Raw genomic sequence first — 19,254 nt, forward strand, 5'->3', positions numbered from 1 at the left:
TCCCTCCAGCGTTTGCGATGGTGCAGTGGTTAGAGTGCAGGACTGTAGGCTACTTCTGCTGATCACCGGCTGCCAGCAGTTTGGCAGATTGAATCTCACCAGGCTCAAGGTTGACTCAGACTTCCATCCTTCCGAGATGGGTAAAGACTGTTGGGGGACAATAGGCTGACTGTAAACCACTTAGAAAGGGCTGTAAAAGCACTGCAAAGCAGTATATAAGTCTATTCTGAATCTGCAACCGTTTCCTGGCTAATTCCACACAATTATTGTTTTACGTTGGCTGTAAACCGCCCTGAGTCCTTCGGGAGAAGGGCGGTATAGAAATTTAATTAAATAACTAAATAAATAAATAAATAAATGCTGTTTCATCCTAGACACACACTCAACACACAATTCCCTTGAGACTGACCCAAGTTCTTCACCAGTCTGAATGTCCCGGCTGCTGAAGAAAGCAATGCGGGGGAAGCGCAGGTCCTGGTGCAACATGAACACTCGTACGGGGATGATATTAGGGTCACACAAGTGGTTGATGAAACGGCTGACATTGCCGTAATAACGGGCGTCGATGCAGTAAACCTCGCCATCCTGTCGGAGGAAAAACCAAGCATGATCCAAACTGTGATGACCCCGGGGTGTGATACAAAGGCAACACAGCCAGAGAACCGATATGAGTCCCTTTATTATCACCAACTGCGCCCTACATTATCCCTTTATTATCAAAACCCGCCCCCCCCAACATTGTCCCTTTCAACTCTCCAGCCTAGAGAGACTTTTTCTACCAATCTGTAATAGTCTTTGGCTGACAATACTTCAGTCCCAAATGTTGTAAACAGAAAACTTTCAACTTAAAATCCAACAAGGCAAGCAAGACCAGGTAATTAATCCGGCAGGGCAAGCGAAATAGGGAATTCCAGAAGTGAAGTAGCATGGCAGTAAATCAAACCAGTTGGGAGGATGCCAGGACTTCAGATAAACACCAGATGAACTCAGCGTTTGTTCTCGACAACCGCCCCTCCCATTTGCCTCTCCTTTTAAACTCCACCAGCAGCTGTGCCTTGTAAAGAGGATCGGGTCCCTTTCCTCCCTCGTAACCCACGTTGCTGTCTTCTCCGTTCTTCCCTGTGCTGCCTAGGATGAGGAGGGGAGTGGGCCTTGGTCTTCATCTGAACCCCCTCTCCATTGTTCTACCTCTACCTTGCTCTGCCCAGCCTGACTTTGCTCTTCCCCAATTTCTTCCACAGCCAATGGATCTACTCTCTCACTCTCTGTCAGCTGTTCCTCTTCCCCTTCGGATTCAGACTCCAGCAGGGCCTCTTCTTTTTTTTTTGACATTTAACTTTTTTATTACATGATCAAAGTATAAAACACAAAGAAAAAAAAAAGCATGAAAAAATAAGAAGAGAGGGAGGAAAAAATAGTGTAACGGGAGAAAAAAAAAAGGGCACGGACTTCCAACTCTCTTTAGCACAGTAGAAGGTAACAACATTACAACCACAACTTTTTGCTTTTACACAACGGTATGTACAAGCCGTTTTTATAACGAAAAGCCTGTTTCATTTACAAAAACAGAATCAAAGTTTCATTCCCCCCTTCCCCCTATTGTTAAGCACAAAATCTGGAAGCAATTTCAAAACAGAGACAAAACTAAATACGGTATATTCTCTTCTTTTGATAAAAGAATCAGTTTAACCATCTCTGCTTCTCTTTGCTGTTGGGGATATGTTTTCAAATCTAATCAATAATATTTTACAAACTTTGGAATATTATCCAAACTCTTCTGAATAGTACCAGAAGAATCTTAGGGTTGGAAGGGAATTTACACAGACTAAGTGACTTTGGGTGTTCTTGAGACTTTCCACTTTTTTCTTTAGGTGGGATTGTGCTACCCCAAAAAAGAACCTGTGTGCAATTTTGGGGTGGTTTTCACCGCTCCTGTTCAAGGAACAAGTGATAGCCATGCCCCTAAGGGCCTTTGCACACACTATGTGTTGTGTGCCTGGTCCTGGACCAGAAAGCCCTGCTCGGGGTCTCTCATATCTTGGTCACGCACCTCTGCACTGGTTGCCAGTCTACTTCCAGGTGCAATTCAAGATGCTGGTGATGACCTATAAAGCCCTTCATGGCATGGAACCAGGTTATTTGAGGTCTCAACTCTCTACAGTCAGGCCCCATGAAGTCTTTTTCTTAGGTCATCCATTAGATGACCTAATTGGACTAGATGACTAAATAAGATGAAACAAAAGGGCAGGAATCTTCAGACCATCTTTAGCAGATGGCTAAGGAATTCTGGGAGCTGAAGTCCAGCTTGTTGTGGCCTGCCTGTGGCCAGCAGAGGTGACAGCAGAGTCGGACAGTGAGGAGGTTGGGGAGGAACATGGGCCAGTCCGGGGGGCTGGGGAAAGCTCGGATGAGGGCTCTGCGTCAGAGGCAAAGAGGGAGCTAGACAGCGGTGAGACAGAGGAACAGCTGGAGTCTGTTCCCAGTGTGCGCATGCGCAGAGCTGCCAGAAGACAAGAACAACTAAAAAAGCAGGGTCGACTTGGGAGTAAAACCACACCTGACATTGCCACGAGGCACTGCGATTGTCATTAAATACGAGTTGGTTGCAAGTGTCAATTTTGCCAATTTTGATCACGTGACTGCCCCTGGGGATGCTACAATGGTCAGAAGTGAGAAAAATGCCATTATTTTCAGTGCTGTTGTAACTTTGAACGGTCACTAAATGAACTGTTGTGTATGAAGATAGGTGTAAGAAACAGTCTTTCTGTCCTCTGATCCCCAGTTTTTAACTTTACCTTATTGTCTAGATCAAACAGGTATGAATCGTCTTCCCTTACGTCAGCTTCTGCATCAGAAATTAATTCTCCTACATACCTTTTAAAACAAGGAAACATAACAAAGGGAGAGAGGTTATGACTTGTCCCCTTAGGTAAAGGTAAAGGTTCCCCTCGCACATATGTACTAGTCGTTCCCGACTCTAGGGGGAGGTGCTCATCTCCGTTTCAAAGCCAAAGAGCCAGCGCTGTGTGTCAGAAGACGTCTCCGTGGTCATGTGATCGGCATGACTAAACGCCAAAGGCGCACGGAACGCTGTTACCTTCCCATCAAAGGTGGTCCCTATTTTTCTACTTGCATTTTTTTACCTGCTTTTGAACTGCTAGGTTGGCAGAGGCTGGGACAAGTAACAGGAACTCACTCCATTACGCGGCACTAGGGATTCGAACCGCTGAACTGCCGACCTTTTCGATCGACAAGCTCAGGGTCTTAGCCACTGAGCCACCACATCCCTTAAGCCAGCATGTTACCAGAAGCCCCCAACCATGAAGGCATATAGCATTTCTCCTTCCCCCCCCGCCCCCCAAATATATAAAGGAAAGCTCCAGATGAAAAAAAAAAAACAGTTTCACTCACTCGCATATGAAGGTCCCCTGGGGGATGGTCTGAAGGGCGCGGACGCCCCAACCCATTTTTGCCGTTCGGTAGAGCTGCAGGCGAACCCTTCAATCAAGAATATACCAAAGATGCAGTTGTGAAAATGTAACGCTTGCTTCCCTGGATGTTCTGATCCATACAGCTGTGTTTCTCAACCTTAGCAAGATTTAAATGAGTGAACTTCAATTCCCAGAATTCCCCAGCTAGCTATGGTGGCTGGGGAATTCTGGGAGTTGAAGTCCTCTCCTCTGAAAGTTGCTAAGGTTGAGAAAGACTGCTTACAGGGTATTAAAAATAAAGAGGGAACCCAATTAAAAATACTTCTCATAAAAAAGCCATCCTGGAGTGCAGGAAATATTTAAACCAGATTTCCTTAATTTGTACCCTTCAGATGTGCTACACCACAATTCCTCTCAAACTGCAAATAGTGCAGGATGAGAAAAAACAGGTTATGATATCCACTGGAAGAAAGGTAATATGATCAGCAATAATGAGACAATGATAACAATATCCCTTTTTTTAAAAAAAAAAAAAAGAAAGAAATTAATGTGTATTTGTAATAGTACTTGGGAATGATCTTCAGAGATGGGGAAGAGATGCTGCCTAGGAAATGATTAGAGAAGAGAGTCCATAATGGGCAAAGAAAAAAATGAAAAAGGAACTTCCTTATCTTCTCAGGCTGTAAACTAGACGGCAGGAAACTTGTACTATCAGACCTGCAACATTCTGTTAATGTGGCCTTAAAATAAAGTAGAATTAGCTCATGTGGTTATGTTTCCCGTCTGGTCTTTCTGGGCAGGCTGTCCCTATTATCTCATGTTGTTGCAACTTGTAGGGCATGTCAGACTTTTCAACTTTCAATTTCCAAACATTATAGAGATGCTCAACAGTTGTGACATGCCTTGGGGATTGGAAAAATATTTTGGCTGCTTTAATATAATTTAGATGTGCATGGCAAGTAACTACATAAATATCGTATCGTATCTTCCAGTTCAGGGTGTCCAAACTGGGCAACTTTAAGACTTGTGGACTTCAACTCCCAGACTTCCCCAACCAGCAAAGCTGGTTCAAATACTGGGAGTTGAAGTCCACAAGTCTTAAAAGCGGACTGGGACCTTTCGTCTCGAACTCTCGGCGCTGCCTGTTTCTCCACCAGGATTTTGCCTCCGCATTATTATGCCTCGGCACTTTGGGCTACGGCCCCTCCGTCCCAGTCCCTTCGCTGTGGCCCATTCATCGCAGTACAGTTCGCATCGGGCTTTTGGGCGCATAGGACAGTTCGAAGCCAGCCAATTGGTACAGAGGCTCAGGGGCTTTGAGACTGCCTGACCCCCTCCTTTTTTTTTTCTCTTGGAGCAATGAGGGACTTTCTGTTTTAGTGAAAAAGTAAAGAGTGCATCTCTTCTCTATGCACAACTTAAGAAAGACTTTGTTTGCACCTAACTGAGACCTTTGCATAGCCACGGAGGTATTCGGTATGCTACCGAATACCTCTCACCGACCCGTGCGCTCTCACAGAGAGGGACTCCTCAGGGTGCCGTCAGCTAGGCAGTGTCGTCTGGCGACACCCAGGGGAAGGGCCTTCTCTGCGGGGGCTCCCGCCCTCTGGAACGAGCTCCCCCCAGGACTTCGCCAACTCTCGGACCTTAGAACCTTCCGTCGTTATCTTAAAACACACTTATTCAGGTGCGCAGGACTGGATTAGATTTTTTAGCTTTTAAATTTTAAATTTTATACTGATTTTAATTGGTTTTATTATTTTTAGTTCAATTGGCCGGCTAAATATTTCATTTTAAAATTATTTTAAATTCATTGTCTATCTATGTATTTTAATATGGCTGTACACCGCCCTGAGTCCTTCGGGAGAAGGGCGGTCTAGAAATTTGATTAATAAATAAAATAAATAAATAAATAAAATAAATAAATAAGTGAAAAGCCTGCTTTCCTTCTCTTTACATCCTAAACTCCATTTGGATTTAACTGAGGAAAGCATTCTTCCTGGCAGTAAAAAGACAGAGAATGGATAGCCCCACTTCTCTTCTTGGAACAAAGAGGAAAGACCTTTCTTGTGTTAACTAAGAAGATTGCCATGCTATAAAGGGGCCAGGGCTGCATGTTTGAATCACCTTTGCTAAGTTTTTGTGTGTATGTTGCCTGTCGGCTGCCTCAGGAGGCTCCAAACTGACAGGGTCTCTCTCTGAACTGCAGCCCCCACTCTACTCCCAAAGCCCCTGAGTCCCTGCACTGATTATTTATTTATTTATTTTATTAAATTTTTATACCGCCCTTCTCCCGAAGGACTCAGGGCGGTGTACAGCCGGAATAAAATACAGAATATATACAATTAAAAGAAATTAAAATAAACTATTACTAAATGGCCGGTAATTTAAAAGATTTAAAAATGACCGGCTGGCTTCGAACTGTCCTGTGTGCCCAAAAGCCTGACGCGAACTGTACTGCGACGAATGGGCTGCAGCGAAGGGACTGGGATGGAGGGGCTGTGGCCCAAAGTGCTGAGGCATAATAATGCGGAGGCGAAACCCTGGTGGAGAAACAGGCAGCACCAAGGGTTCGAGGCGAAAAGTCCTAGACCCGTCTTAAAGTTGCCAAGTTTGGACACCCCTGTTCTAATTGGACTAGAAGACCTCCAAGGTCCTTTCCAACTCTGTTATTCTGAATAACTTTTTAACATTTTGTTTCACGGTTCCAGTGAATTCCACAAGTGATCATTACCCTTTCATTCCCACATGCTACTAATTTCCAAGTCTCTCCCCCCCCCCCCAATTTCTGCACTTTTCTATTTGCAGAAACGATTTGGCACTGTGTTCCAATAGTTGAGGGGCTCCTACAAAGATGAGGGGGACAAACTATTTTCCAAAGCGCCAAAAGGCAAGACGAGCAAAAATGGATGGAAACCAACCAACGAGAGAAGCAACCTAGAGCTAAGGAGAAATTTCCTAGCAGTGAGAGCAATCATCCAAGGGAACAGTTTCCTTTAGAAGTTATGAGTGCTTAATCACTGGAGGGTTTCAAGAGGAGACTGGACAATGATTTATCTAGAATGGTATAGGGCAGTGATGGCTAACCTTTTTGCCATTGCGTGCCAAAAGCATGGGGAGGGGGGGAGGTCCGCATATGCGTGTGCCCACACCCATAATTCTATGCACCCTGTTCCCCCCCCGTGTGCTCCCCCCACTTTTGGCATGCGATGGCACGTTGGGCCCGGTAGGCCCGTTTTTTGCTTTCCCCAGTTGGGAAATGGGCCGTTTCTAGCCTCCGGAGGTGGGGGAGGCCATTTTCGCTCTCCCCAGGTTCCTAGAAAGGCTCTGGAGCCTGGGGAGAGTGAAAAACAGGCCTTCCCCACTCCCAGAGGCCGGAAACGGCATGTTTCCTGACTTCCGGTGGGCCCAGAAGGCCCGAAAATCAGCTGCCCAGTGTGCACATGCATGCCAGAGCTGAGCTCGTGTGCCCACCGATATGGCTCCACGTGCCACCTGTGGCAAGCGTGCCATAGGTTCGCCATCGCGGGTATAGGGCCTCCTGCTTGAGCAGGGGGTTGGAACTAGAAGAGCTCCTAGTTCCCTTCCAACTCTATTATTCTATGTTCTATGCTTTCTTTCTATGGAGGGAGGGCGAGAGAGAGCAAATGTGTGTGTATGTATGTGTGTGAGAGAGAGATGTGGGGGGGATGGAGAGAGAGAACACAACTGTGGACAAGGAAGTCCCACTTGGATCACCAAGAAAGGAGGCAGGTAATAATTGATTTATAAGAGGCTTCAAGGAAAAGATCAATAGAGGGAAGGAATTACATAATGTTGTTCACTGTCATAAATCTTTACATGCATGGATTCATTCCATATGGAACTTTCCTCCAATGTTTACAAAACTGATAAGGCTAACAAGTGAATGTGAGAGAGAAAGAAAAGAAAGAAACAGAGAGAGAGAGGGAGGGAGGGAGAGAGAGAGAACACAACTGTGGACAAGGAAGTCCCACTTGGATCACCAAGAAAGGAGGCAGATGATAATTGATTTATAAGAAGCTTAAAGGAAAAGATCAAGAGGAAAGGAATTACATAAGGCCGGTTCACTTCACTGTCATAAATGTTTACATGCATGGATTGTTTCCCTATGGAACTTTCAAAACTGATAAAGCTAACAAGTGAACGTATGTGTGAAATAGAGAGAGAGAGAGAGAGAGAGAGAGAGAGAGAGAGAGAGAGAGAGAGAGGTAGATAGATGATAGATGAAAGAGAGATGATAGAGAGATACTAAATAGATAAGATGATAGAGAGAGATGATAGATAGATAGAGATAGAAGATAGATAGATGTTGGATAGATGATGGAGAGAGAGATAACAGATAGATGATAGATAGATGATGATGGAGAGAGAGAGAGATAATTGATAGATAATAGATAGATAGCTATAGATAGCTAGTTAGATAGATAATAGATAGATAATGGAGATAGAGATAATAGAAAGATAGACGATAGATAGATAGATAGATAGATAGATAGATAGATAGATAGATAGATAGATAGATAGATAGATAGATAGATAGATAGATAATAGATAGATAATGGAGATAGATATAATAGATAGATAGGGAGATAGGGAGATATTGGCCAGTCACTGGCTTTTTTGTCTAAGCAGGACTAGAACTTGAGCCTTTACATTCCTGCTCTAAGTGCTGGACCAAATTGTTCCTCTCCTGGATATTTCAGTCTCTGTTCCTTTAACCCAGAAACAATCTCTGCATTATTTTTTTCAGTTTGGGAGACAGTGAGAGCAGTCAAAGATCTCACTTGATGCCGCCTTGAACCACTCGGTTTTTGCAGTTCCTCCAACAGGTGCAGGCCTGGTTACACTCAAAGATCAAAGGGGGCTCAATCTTGTTGAACTCTTGTAGCAAACGTCCATCCTGCAAAGAGGGAGAGAGAGAGAGAAGGGTGATGCGGACAGTTCCGTTGCCATGGTAACAGTCTCCCTTTCCTCATTTGAGGTTGTGGGGATGTATGCTGGCCTCGTTTTTTTCCCTCTCCACAACTGCTGCTCTCCAAATGAACAAGAGTTGAGGGGGAACAGAGGAGTTGTCAACTTCATGTTTTCTTATTAAAGTCCGAGCGATGTTTTTTTTTCGAAAGGCAACTGAACTTTGTTTTTCCTTGAAGACGTTTCGCTTCTCATCCAAGAAGCTTCTTCAGTTCTGACTGAAAAAAAAAAACACCTTTGGGACCACCATGACCCGGGTGACTGAGAATCTCCACAAAATCTTAAATTAAAGGTTCCTCTCACTGGAACGAGAACCATTTAGGCCTCACTTTCTCACATGGTTAAGTCTGTGTACAGGAAGTCCTGGGCTTATGACCATAATTGGGGGCCATAATTTCTGTTGATAAGCAGGGTGGCTATTAAGCGAGACATGCCTGATTTGACCACCTTTTCTGCCACGGTTATTAGACAAACCGCTGCAGTTCTTTAAGTGGTGGTAAAAAACAAAAACAAATCCATCTTCTCCCATTCAGTTTGCTCGTCAGAAGCCGGCTGTGAAGTTCACAAACGGCAAGAACAGGAGTGTCAAACTCAAGGCGCGGGGGCCGGATCCGGCCCGCGGGGCTGCCCTGGAAGCAGCAAAGGACTGGCCCGCGGTGCCTTTGCCAGCGAAAACGGAGCTTGGGAGGACCGCGTGTGGCCTCCCGAGCTCCGTTTTTGCTGGCAGGGGGTTGCCGGAGGCCATCGCAGCCGAAAACGGAGCTCAGGAGACCATTTTGTCTGACAGACCTCTCGGGCCACCACAGGCGCACCCGACATGAGTGATGTCGAGATAGTCATGCCCCCGCCACCCACCAAGGTCAAACGCAACCCTGATGTGGCCCTCAGTGAAATCGAGTTTGACACCTCTGGGCAAGAACATAATCCCAGAATGCTACAACCGTCATAAATACATGCTAGTTGCCAAGCGTTTGAATTTCAAACATGTGACCAGAGGTGGTATTCAGCCGGTTCAAACCGGTTCGGGTGAACCGGTAGTGGAGATTGCAGGTGGGCTTGCCCACACGCCCCGGCGCTATGCTGTCCGATTTAGGCACGTTTTTGAGGCCGGGCGCATGCGTGGAAGGCGCATGTGTGAGCAAAGTGAATGTGCTTGTCAGCAAAATGAGTGTGCATGTGGCGAACCAGTGGTAACAAAATGTGAAACCCACCACTGCATGTGACTCTGGCAATGCTTCTAATGAACGCAAGCGCGAGTTACTTTTTATGACCTTCCCTGTAACTTCAAACAGTCGCTAAACGAATGAGTGTAAGTTGAGGACTACCTGTACTGGTGGCTACTACTTCCAGAAATGCAGACTGAACCTGGAAGCTTGGAAATTTATAATCCGAGCGCCTTCGGAAAGCACCAGATGTCAGGAAAGTCAATGATATTGTACGTTTTCTCCTTTTCAGGAACTGGCACTTATTGCTAAGTCCACTGAGAAGATCTAGAGTTCACATTTCAACGAACAAAAGAATTGCAAAGAGGTCTGTGCCACTAGAGGATAAGTGTCAGGATCGGGGTCAGGCAATGGCCAGGATTAAAAAGAGACAGGACAGTCGTTTGTCTGAAATGGTACAGGGTCTCCCGCATGAGCAGGGGATTGGACTAGATGACCTCCGAGATCCCTTCCAACTCTCTTATTCTGTCTGTTATTCTCTCTCTCTCTCTCTCTCTGGCCAAGCCACTTTCACGGGGTTGTTATTGTGGGGGAAATAAGAAGAGGAAAATGTGTTGGATAGGTGGGTTGGATGTGTTTGCCGCCATGATTTAACTGTAAAATTAATAAAGGAGGGAAACAAACAAATATATCGCACAATGCTCCCTCAGTAGAAACAGGATCAGTAGAAGAAGCAGGATCAGCTTCAAGGTAGCTTCCAACTCTGTTACAGGCAGTCCTCGACTTACGACCACAATTGAGCCCAAAATTTGCCGGGTTCAAGTCCTACTTAAACATGGACGCTCAGAATGATTTGGGGTCGGTGCTTCTCTCTCAGCTCACCCTACCTTAAAGGAATGAGGTTGCTGTCTGCTGCTTTAAGTGCCTGATAAGAAATTTGTTATTAAGTGTTAAAAACCCAGGGAAACAGGTTAGCAAAGGCAGACTGTGGCTGAGTTAACATTTCTCACAGGCATCCACATAGGGTTTTTTCCCCCACACATCCCTCAATCTGAGCTTTCCAGCTTGCTAAGCAGCTCTTCTGCCCCACACAAAGGTACCAGCTCACCTTGTCATACCAGCAACGGATGCTGAGCTGTCCACAAAGACAGTTGCTGGAGGAACAGTCGTCCTGGCACGTGCAATGCTGCCAAGATAAGAAGAAGAGAGGTGAAAACAGAGGTGACCTGGCAGGTGATGGCGCCAAACATCATCCAGCTTCTATGCCTGTGTTTTTCCAACTGTGGCCACCTGAAGACAGGGGAACTTCAATTCCCAGAATTAGGTTGGCTGAGGAATTTTTGGAGTTGAAGTCCACCCAACTTAAAAGTTGCCAAGGTTGAACAAACACTGCTCTAGGCTAAGGCAGCTAAGCAGCCTCTCCAGAGGGAGGAACTACATAAACCATAGGTCTGTGCTACCGGCAAAGTCAGCCATTGAGAAAGCAGAGGTAGCAGAAATGGGAGCCCGGAAGCTGTATCTAACAGGTAGTCTTGAACTGAGAGATCTTCTCTGTGAAGGAGATGGGCGGTAAAGAAGTCCGATATCTAAATAAGTAAAAATATTTTTGCTCCTTTTCTTACACTTTTTAATTATTAAGCCGATAACCAGGAAGCTAACTGAATACCTCATAAAGACTAGAGTCCAAATTTCACAAGAGCTCAACATGGTCCTCTTGCCAGTTTGGGCTATCCTGCAAGTCATTCTTACTATGTTTAACTCTTAAGAATCTTAATCGAAGCTCAAATTTGGAACTTAAATCACATTATTTGACTTGGAATGTTGGTAATGCCACGTGGAGCCCTTGTGGTTCAGGGTGTTTGCTTGTAGACATTTCATTGCCTAACTTGATAACACTATCAGTGCTAGTGTGTATGAGACTCCCTTTTTGTTAATATATAGTAGCTTGCTCTGCCACTGTTGTTGGGGGGATGTGTTTTTCTTCTTGGTAGCTACTTGATGAGACAATTACTTTCCTTCTTATTGTTTGTCTTGTGCTAATCCCTGCTTATCTAGTATTGGCTGCCAGAGAGGATGTCTTTTGGTCTGTTTTTTTTTTCCTTCTTAAGTTTTTTTTTATTATCTTTTTTGATAATGTTACTTAATTGGGTAATGAAACATCCACAAGCAAACGACCTGTCAATGTCGAACTGAACCTGGCAGAAGCCATTTCCCTGGTTCATCGTTGCCACACGGTATGGGAGGGGGTAGGAGGTTGGAATGCCTTACTAGAGACAACATAGATTTTTCTTGTGGGAACCAAGGTCATCTCCCAGGCGATGGAGGAAGGTGGAGAAGATTGCCTGAAGAGCCCGCCAATTAATCTAATTGGCCAATGTGACCAGTGACACTGGGGGGGGGGGTTATTACTGATTTTAATTATGGTGAAACTGCGGGAAAAATTCAGAGTTGGTTTTCCATTAGGTGTGCCGATATGATGTACCCAATAAAGAATTTCTTAGAGGAAGCAAGTGGCCTCGGAGTTCTGATTTGCTTGGGTTTGTTAGTCGGAGCCTTGACATGACCAAATATCACTATAGTTCAACCCTGAGCCACAGATATTCTCTACTAGTGGAAGCATTAGATACCAGATTGTGGTCTCCTTCTGAACAGCCTCCTTTAACCGACAGCATTGGCTCGTCAAGAGTTTTAGGGCAGAATCCTTTCCGTCATTTTATTCAACCGAACAGCCAAGAATCAGATCAGAGTCCCTTTGCCTTGCAAAGCATCTGCTCTCCCCGCACATCCTGGTCCCTTTCCCAGGCTAAAATAACTGTCCAGAGCCTGGTTATGCTTCTTGCCTTTGACCTTTTGTTTTCCCCTCCGCTGGCCATGCCTAGGAGCCCCACTGCTTCGGTATGGATCAAAAAGATACCTGTAAGTGGGTGATATTGCGATCGATGTTCATGGTGGAAGTCTCGCAGTTTTCGGAGATGTACTTGTAGTCATCTGGGCAGGGTTCATCATCCACAGAGTTGACACAGGGAATGGGCACGTTTTCGTAGCCCCGAGCCACATCCCTGGTTAAAGAAAGAGGGCAGAACCTATGGCAGATGCTACTTTTAAGCCCACCTCCCTGATCTCATTCAGAGAAGCCGTAAAATGGGGCAAAACTCACTTAGCAAGGCTCTCACTTAGAGACACAAATTCTGGGCTCCATTGTGGTCGTAAGTCGAGGACTACCTGTGCTGCATTCTAAGACCACTGACCCATCCCGGCTCTATGAAACCCCAAACTCAACCACACATGCTGGTGTGCATCCGTTCCACCTGACCATCTTACCTGCTGATGATGCGTTCCGTGCGCACCGAACGGTTGAGGATGCCTTGGCGGATCTTGCGATTGAGTTGAAGGGCAAACCAAACGTCCGAGTTCTCCAAGGTCAGGTCCACGGGCAAATCCCCCTCCTTGTTCCGTATTTCCGTGTCAGCTCCCCTTGACAGGAACAAGCTGTGGTGAGGAAGAAGGACGTAGTAGATTAGAACACGGGTCTCCAACATTGGCAACTTTTTTTTTTTTATTTGCATTTATATCCCGCCCTTCTCCGAAGACTCAGGGCGGCTTACACTGTGTTAAGCAATAGTCTTCATCCTATTTGTATATTTATATACAAAGTCAACTTATTGCCCCCAACAATCTGGGTCCTCATTTACTTTAAGACTTGTAAACTTCAACTCCCAGAGTTCCTCAGCCAGCAATTTCACGAAGGAAGAGACAAGGAGAAAAAGAAGGGAAGAAAAAAATACAAAGTTCAAGGATCATTTTGGGATTAATAGAGAAAAACGGGGGAAGAGGGGAGAAGGAGAGTTGATGGAAATACAGGACAAGCAAAGAGAGTAGAGAATTTTAAGAGAAAAAAAGAAAAAAAGGGGAGGAAGAGAAAGAGGAGGAAAATAAAAAAGGACTGAAATGTATACTGGTTGAAGTGTAAATGGAATTTAAAGCACAGAAAGAGTTGGCAATATATTAAATGATTTAAACATTGAGAGTGGAATTTAAAATAAGAAAAAATGTTTGGAGGTTATTATGGATTTATAAATGATATTTTAGAAATGATACTATGAAGAAAAATTGAGTTTTTTCTTACTTTTTCTTTTCTTTTTTTGATTATGGTGAATCATGCATGAATTGTCACTGAAATGTAAATATATGATCGAAGTTGATGTTGGATAAGTGGAAGATATAAAATAATACAACTATTAAAAGGGAATATAAGGGTTTAATAAATATAGGAGTAGAAAAAGGGGGGGGGAAGAGAGGGAAAATTTGATAAAAGATTAAAATTGGCTGTGAAGGGTAGATTAGATTTATAAAGAGAAATGTAAGAATGCCTTTCGCCATGAGCTGAAAACGCACCTATTTATTCAAGCGGGACTGGATTAAAATTTTATTGGGGTTATTTCTATTTTAAGATTTTAAATTGTTTTAAATTTTTTGGCCACATCATAATATGTTTCCTTTTAAATTTCTTTTAATTTGTATACAGTGTATTTTTACTTGGCTGTACACCGCCCTGAGTCCTTCGGGAGAAGGGCGGTATAAAAATCGAAATAAATAAATAAATAAATAAAGAAGAAGAAGAAAATTAAAAATGAGAGAAAATATATTGATGAAAGCATGTAAGATGTGTTGGAGAATTAAATTTGGCATGAACATGTACCTGGCTGATATTCTGTTCAGAAAAGATGCATTGTATGTTGTTGTTTGTGTGTAAAAAAATAAAAAAACTTTACAAAGGGAAGTTCACAAGTCTTAAAGTTTCCAAGGTTGGAGACCCCTGGATTAGAAGCAGAGGCTTTGCAACGGCTAGTCTCGCGATACAGGATCCAAAACGGAAACGTGTCGCTTGTTGCTCAGCTCTGCCTGTTGCTTACAGGACACAATCGTGGTAGCTCTCCCGGGCAGCGATGTGCAGAGGCGTGTCTCCGTGGAAATTGACGGCGTGGAGGTCACACTGGGCATTAAGTAAGACTTCGGCAATCTCCGCGCTTCCTGTGAAGGAGGCCCAATGCAAGCAGATGTTCTCTTCCTAGATGGAAGGAGAGGAAGGCGTTGAAGAAAAGTGACAGGTATGTTGTGACCCAGGCCCAAGTAGGCAGTAATAAACTTAGTCCGTGGAAAAATAAACTTTATTCGAACAGCTGGGAATTACTTCATTCCCAGCGTCGTTCAACTCAAAGTAAAAAAAATGCCTCCCAAACACAAATTCTTCAGTTATCTCACAAACCTTAGTCCAATTAGGCAAACTGCCAAAGGCCCTTCCTGGCAAATGTCCAGAAGCTACAAAACAAAGACATACACGAAGCAGAAGACGCAGCTACAACGTTGTTTTCCGGCAAGCTGAAATTGTTTTAAGCCTTATGGGAGGGGCCAATCATCTCTTGGCCCTACTCCTGAGTTGTCCTCTCTACTTGAGCTGCTCTTGCCTTCTGGCAGCTCTTCTCATGTGTGCATTAGGAACAGGCGCCTCCTGTTCCTCTGCCTCACTACTATCAGTTTCTGGAGGCTCTGGAGTCCGCACCTCACTTCCCGATGGCCCTGGCTTCCCCGCAGCCTCATCGCTGTCCGACTCCGTTGCCAACTCCATAGGCTGCTGATGAACCATAACAATGTAATGAATGGACTGGGTATCCAAACTTTTGCATGTTCTCTCGTACAGGCCCGTAAAGATCTGCAGAAGGTCTCCTCTATCGCTCTCAGCAGTTGCCATAGGAGGGATCCAAAAAGTCAAGATGGCAATCCTGACCAGCAGGCCCAAAACCTGACCGTCCAGCAATGTTGCATGCATGTACAAAAAATGAGACTTCAATGGCACTGCCATGTCTACCATGTGACTCCTTTTACTCACTTTACCCCTTAGCAGTGTTACTTTCCTAATTGCAAGAATACTTTAAAGGAATGCAATGCCTCAGTGGCTAAGCTGCTGAACTTGTTGATCGAAAGGTCGGCAGTTCAGCAGTTCGAATCCCTAGTGCCGTGTGACAGGGTGAGCTCCTGTTACTTGTCCCAGCTTCTGCCAACCTAGCAGTTCGAAAGCACATAAAAAATGCAAGTAGCAAAATAGGGACCACCTTTGGTGGGAATGTAACAGTGTTCCGTGCGCCTTTGGCGTAGTCATGCCGGCCACATGACCATGGAGACGTCTTCTGACAGCGCTGGCTCTTCGAGTCTGAAACGGAGATGAGCACCGCCCCCTAGAGTCGGGAATGACTAGCACATATTTGCGAGGGGAATCTTTACCTTTACCTTTTAAGTAACGGGGTGGCATAACTCAGAGGTCTCCAATAGCAATAGCACTTATATACCACTTCACAGTGCTTTTTACAGCCCTCTCTAAGCGGTTTACAGAGTCAGCCTATTGCCCCCAACAATCTGGGTCTTCATTTTACCCACCTTGGAAGGATGGAAGGCAACCTTGGTGTCAGCCTGCATCTTCGCTTGCTGCCATGGAAACGGTGGGAGGGGGAGAAATGGGCACTTGGGCGTGTGGGGGGGGGGCAGGGGGGAGGAAGCGTGCAGGAGGTGAAAGTGTAAATTTTCCAGAATTGATGAAATTGCCACCTTGGATTTTGTTTATCATCCTCAAGGCCAACTGTCCTAGCTTCAGTATGCAGAAGAGAGGAACAGCGCACCTGAATCAGAGACTTTCCCAAAACATCTTCTTGGCCAATGATTGAACTCTGGTTGCCTGGTTACAAAAGGGGTGGGTGGGGCTCTAAAGTTTGTTTCAGTTTGAAGCTTCACACCTTTTTGCTTCAGATTGTGTCTGACTTCGCTGTATTCAGTTCTTTGCAAGTAAAAGTACCTTTTCTCTACTTTTAAAGGAGTCAAGGGTTTTTCTTTCCTAGGGATTGAACAGAGGCAGCCCTGACACTTGGCAACTTGTTGGACCAACCGTGGCTGGCTGAGGAATTCTGGGAGTTGAACTCCACAAGTCTTAAAAGTTGCCACCGTTGGAGATCCCTAGACCAGGGGTCTGCAAACTTGGCTCTTTTAAGACTTGTGGACTTCAACTCCCAGAATTCCTCAGCAAGCTGCCTGAGGAATTCTGGGAGCTGAAGTCCACAAGTCTTAAAAGAGCCAAGTTTGCAGACCCCTGCCCTAGACAAACCAACCTTGTCCATTCTGTTATGCAGATAAATCCAACCAGAGATTTCACACACACACACACACACACAGGCTACAGTTCTGGCTCCCGGAAACAAATCTCACTCGTTTCTGTTTTACCTCAACTTCACAAAACCTGGTGCTTCCCCACAAAACCCAAACTCACGTTGTCAGTCAAGGTGACGTCAGCTCCTCGGGTGAGCAACATACGGATCACCTCAATGTGCTTGTGCTCAGCAGCCCAGATAATAGGGGTCCAACCTCCATTATCCTAAACAAGAAACAGGAAGAACAAGCATTGTGTGAAGGCCCAGGGAGAGCTGGGTGAAGCTGGTAGCCTCTGTCAGCAACCAAGGGAAACCAGCCTCCCCACTCACCTGGGCATTGACATCCACCTGTCCCGTGGAAAGGAGCAAGCTGACCATCTCCACATTTCCATTCTTGGCAGCGTGATGAAGACAGGTAGATCCATCATCCTCCTTTTGGCAGTAACATCAGGGACAATGAAATAGCATTAATTTAAAGTTGCATGCAGGTACTTTCTCTCCCCATAGTGATTCCCTCCCTACTTTTATCATTCTCATAAAACAGTGACGGAATCCTGAACTTCTAGTCCCACAAGAAGCGGCCTCAAACTCTGGATTCATGCATTACACTCATCTTTGTGTGCTTTTGTTTTGTTTTGTTTTAGATCAGGGTCTTTGATAAGCCCAGTCAATATGGTTTGTACACAATGGCTTAGTATTATGTGCAATCCAACCCATTCTGACAGGCTCAACAAACCATGGTTGAAAACAAACCAAGCCTAATATAAAGGTTTAACCCGGTCACTGAGTTGTTCTATTAAACCAGCTGGAATAGCATTGTTAATGCAGGCTGTTGGAAATGTGTGGTCTGTTTTGGAAAAGGTAGTATTTTCTACCAAAGGATGTAGCAATATATGTTACTATGGCAGAAATCAATCCCGTGATATTTTACGATAATATATTGTGTTGTTTATTTCAGTATTTCTCAATCTCGGCAACTTTAACTATCTGGTTTGGTTCTGCAACCCAACAAGACAGACATAGACTTCAGAGGATAATTAGAACTGCAGAAAAAGCAATGGCTACCAATCTGCCTTCCATTGAGGACCTGTATACTGCACGAGTCAAAAAGAGGGCTGTGAAAATATTTACAGATCTCCTCACACCCTGGACATAAACTGTTTCAACTCCTACCCTCAAAACGACGCTATAGAGCACTGCACACCAGAACAACTAGACACAAGAACAGTTTTTTCCTGAATGCCATCACTCTGCTAAACAAATAATTCCCTCAACACTAGTTACTAAGTCTGCATTACTATTAATCTTCTCATCGTTCCCATCACCCATCTCCTTCCACTTATGACTATATGACTGTAACCTTGTTGCTGGTATCCTTACGATTTATATTGACTGTTTCCTAATATGATTTGATTGCTAATTAGTTCCCTATGACTATCATTAAGTGTTGTACCTTATGATTCTTGACGAATGTATCTTTTCTTTTATGTACACTGAGAGTGTATGCACGAAGACAAATTCCAATCACACTTGGCCAATGAAGAATTTATTCTATTCTATTCTATCTATTAAGATGTGTAGACTCCAGGGTATTCTGCGAGTTGAAATTTGCACATCTTAAAGTTGCTAAGGTTGAGAAATATTATAGAGGTTTCAGTGGTGAACTAGTGTCTATTGATTAAATATAAAATATAAGATATTTTTTTCTTTTCCTTTTTTTAAGTTTCTATGTTTAATTTACTTAAGATTAAATACTGTTTTGTGATTAAAAAAAGATTTTTTAAAAAAAAGCATTTCTGAGGCTGAATGTCAGGTTTTTGAGGATAAATTATTTCAATAGAAAATGAGCCGGTTAACACACACATATTTGTTCCTGCCCCGAAGTATGATTTTTCTCAAACATAGTGCAAACATGGTGCAAATGATACAATGAGGTATTTCGGACATGTTATTTTGAAGAGTCTTGCCTTTTTAAAAGCAGCAAGACACATAGAAATGAAACCACTGTATATCAAAACAACTGAACACATGCAATTTCTTCTTGTCACACATCAATTAAGGCCATAGAAATTTTCCAGGAGAAAAAAGCTGCACTGACCTCCATTAAGACATAAATTCCTCCCCCCCACTCTATTTATAAAATCATTTATCTCCTGACCTTTGTGTACACACAACCACCCCTCTTGACCAAATAGCGTGCTAGCTCCACATGGTTGTTTGCAACCGCTTCCATTAAAGGGGTTCGACGCAACTTGTCCACCGTATTTATGTTGGCTCCAGCCTGCCAGAGAAAATATTTAAGATTTATTACTAATTGATTTGTTGACATGTTTAACTGGTATATAGGTAGTCCCCATTTAGAGATTGCCTAAATATAGCAACAAATTTGCAATTCCCGGGTTAAGAAAAAGTAATTTTTGCCACCAGTGCCTGTATTCAGGACAAGAAAAGTCTTCAGTGCAAAACTGATTAAGA

General features: G+C 44.1%; 1 protein-coding gene across 1 annotated transcript in view; it reads right to left on the reverse strand.

Moving 5' to 3' along the window:
* EHMT2 (euchromatic histone lysine methyltransferase 2) overlaps positions 1–19,254 on the reverse strand; it is a 53,381-nt gene that overhangs the window by 2,433 nt on the left and 31,694 nt on the right. Inside the window, exons 16-26 of the mRNA XM_058171726.1 lie at positions 18,938–19,060; positions 17,110–17,211; positions 16,899–17,003; positions 14,500–14,654; positions 12,908–13,075; positions 12,501–12,645; positions 10,695–10,772; positions 8,237–8,352; positions 3,412–3,498; positions 2,796–2,874; positions 410–585 (exon numbers count right to left, since the gene is read on the reverse strand). Coding sequence (XP_058027709.1) covers positions 410–585; positions 2,796–2,874; positions 3,412–3,498; positions 8,237–8,352; positions 10,695–10,772; positions 12,501–12,645; positions 12,908–13,075; positions 14,500–14,654; positions 16,899–17,003; positions 17,110–17,211; positions 18,938–19,060 — 1,334 coding nt within the window. The remainder of the gene's footprint in view (positions 1–409; positions 586–2,795; positions 2,875–3,411; positions 3,499–8,236; positions 8,353–10,694; positions 10,773–12,500; positions 12,646–12,907; positions 13,076–14,499; positions 14,655–16,898; positions 17,004–17,109; positions 17,212–18,937; positions 19,061–19,254) is intronic.

This window comes from Ahaetulla prasina, chromosome 2 (assembly GCF_028640845.1).
Source record: "Ahaetulla prasina isolate Xishuangbanna chromosome 2, ASM2864084v1, whole genome shotgun sequence".
NCBI classification, from domain to species: domain Eukaryota; kingdom Metazoa; phylum Chordata; class Lepidosauria; order Squamata; family Colubridae; genus Ahaetulla; species Ahaetulla prasina.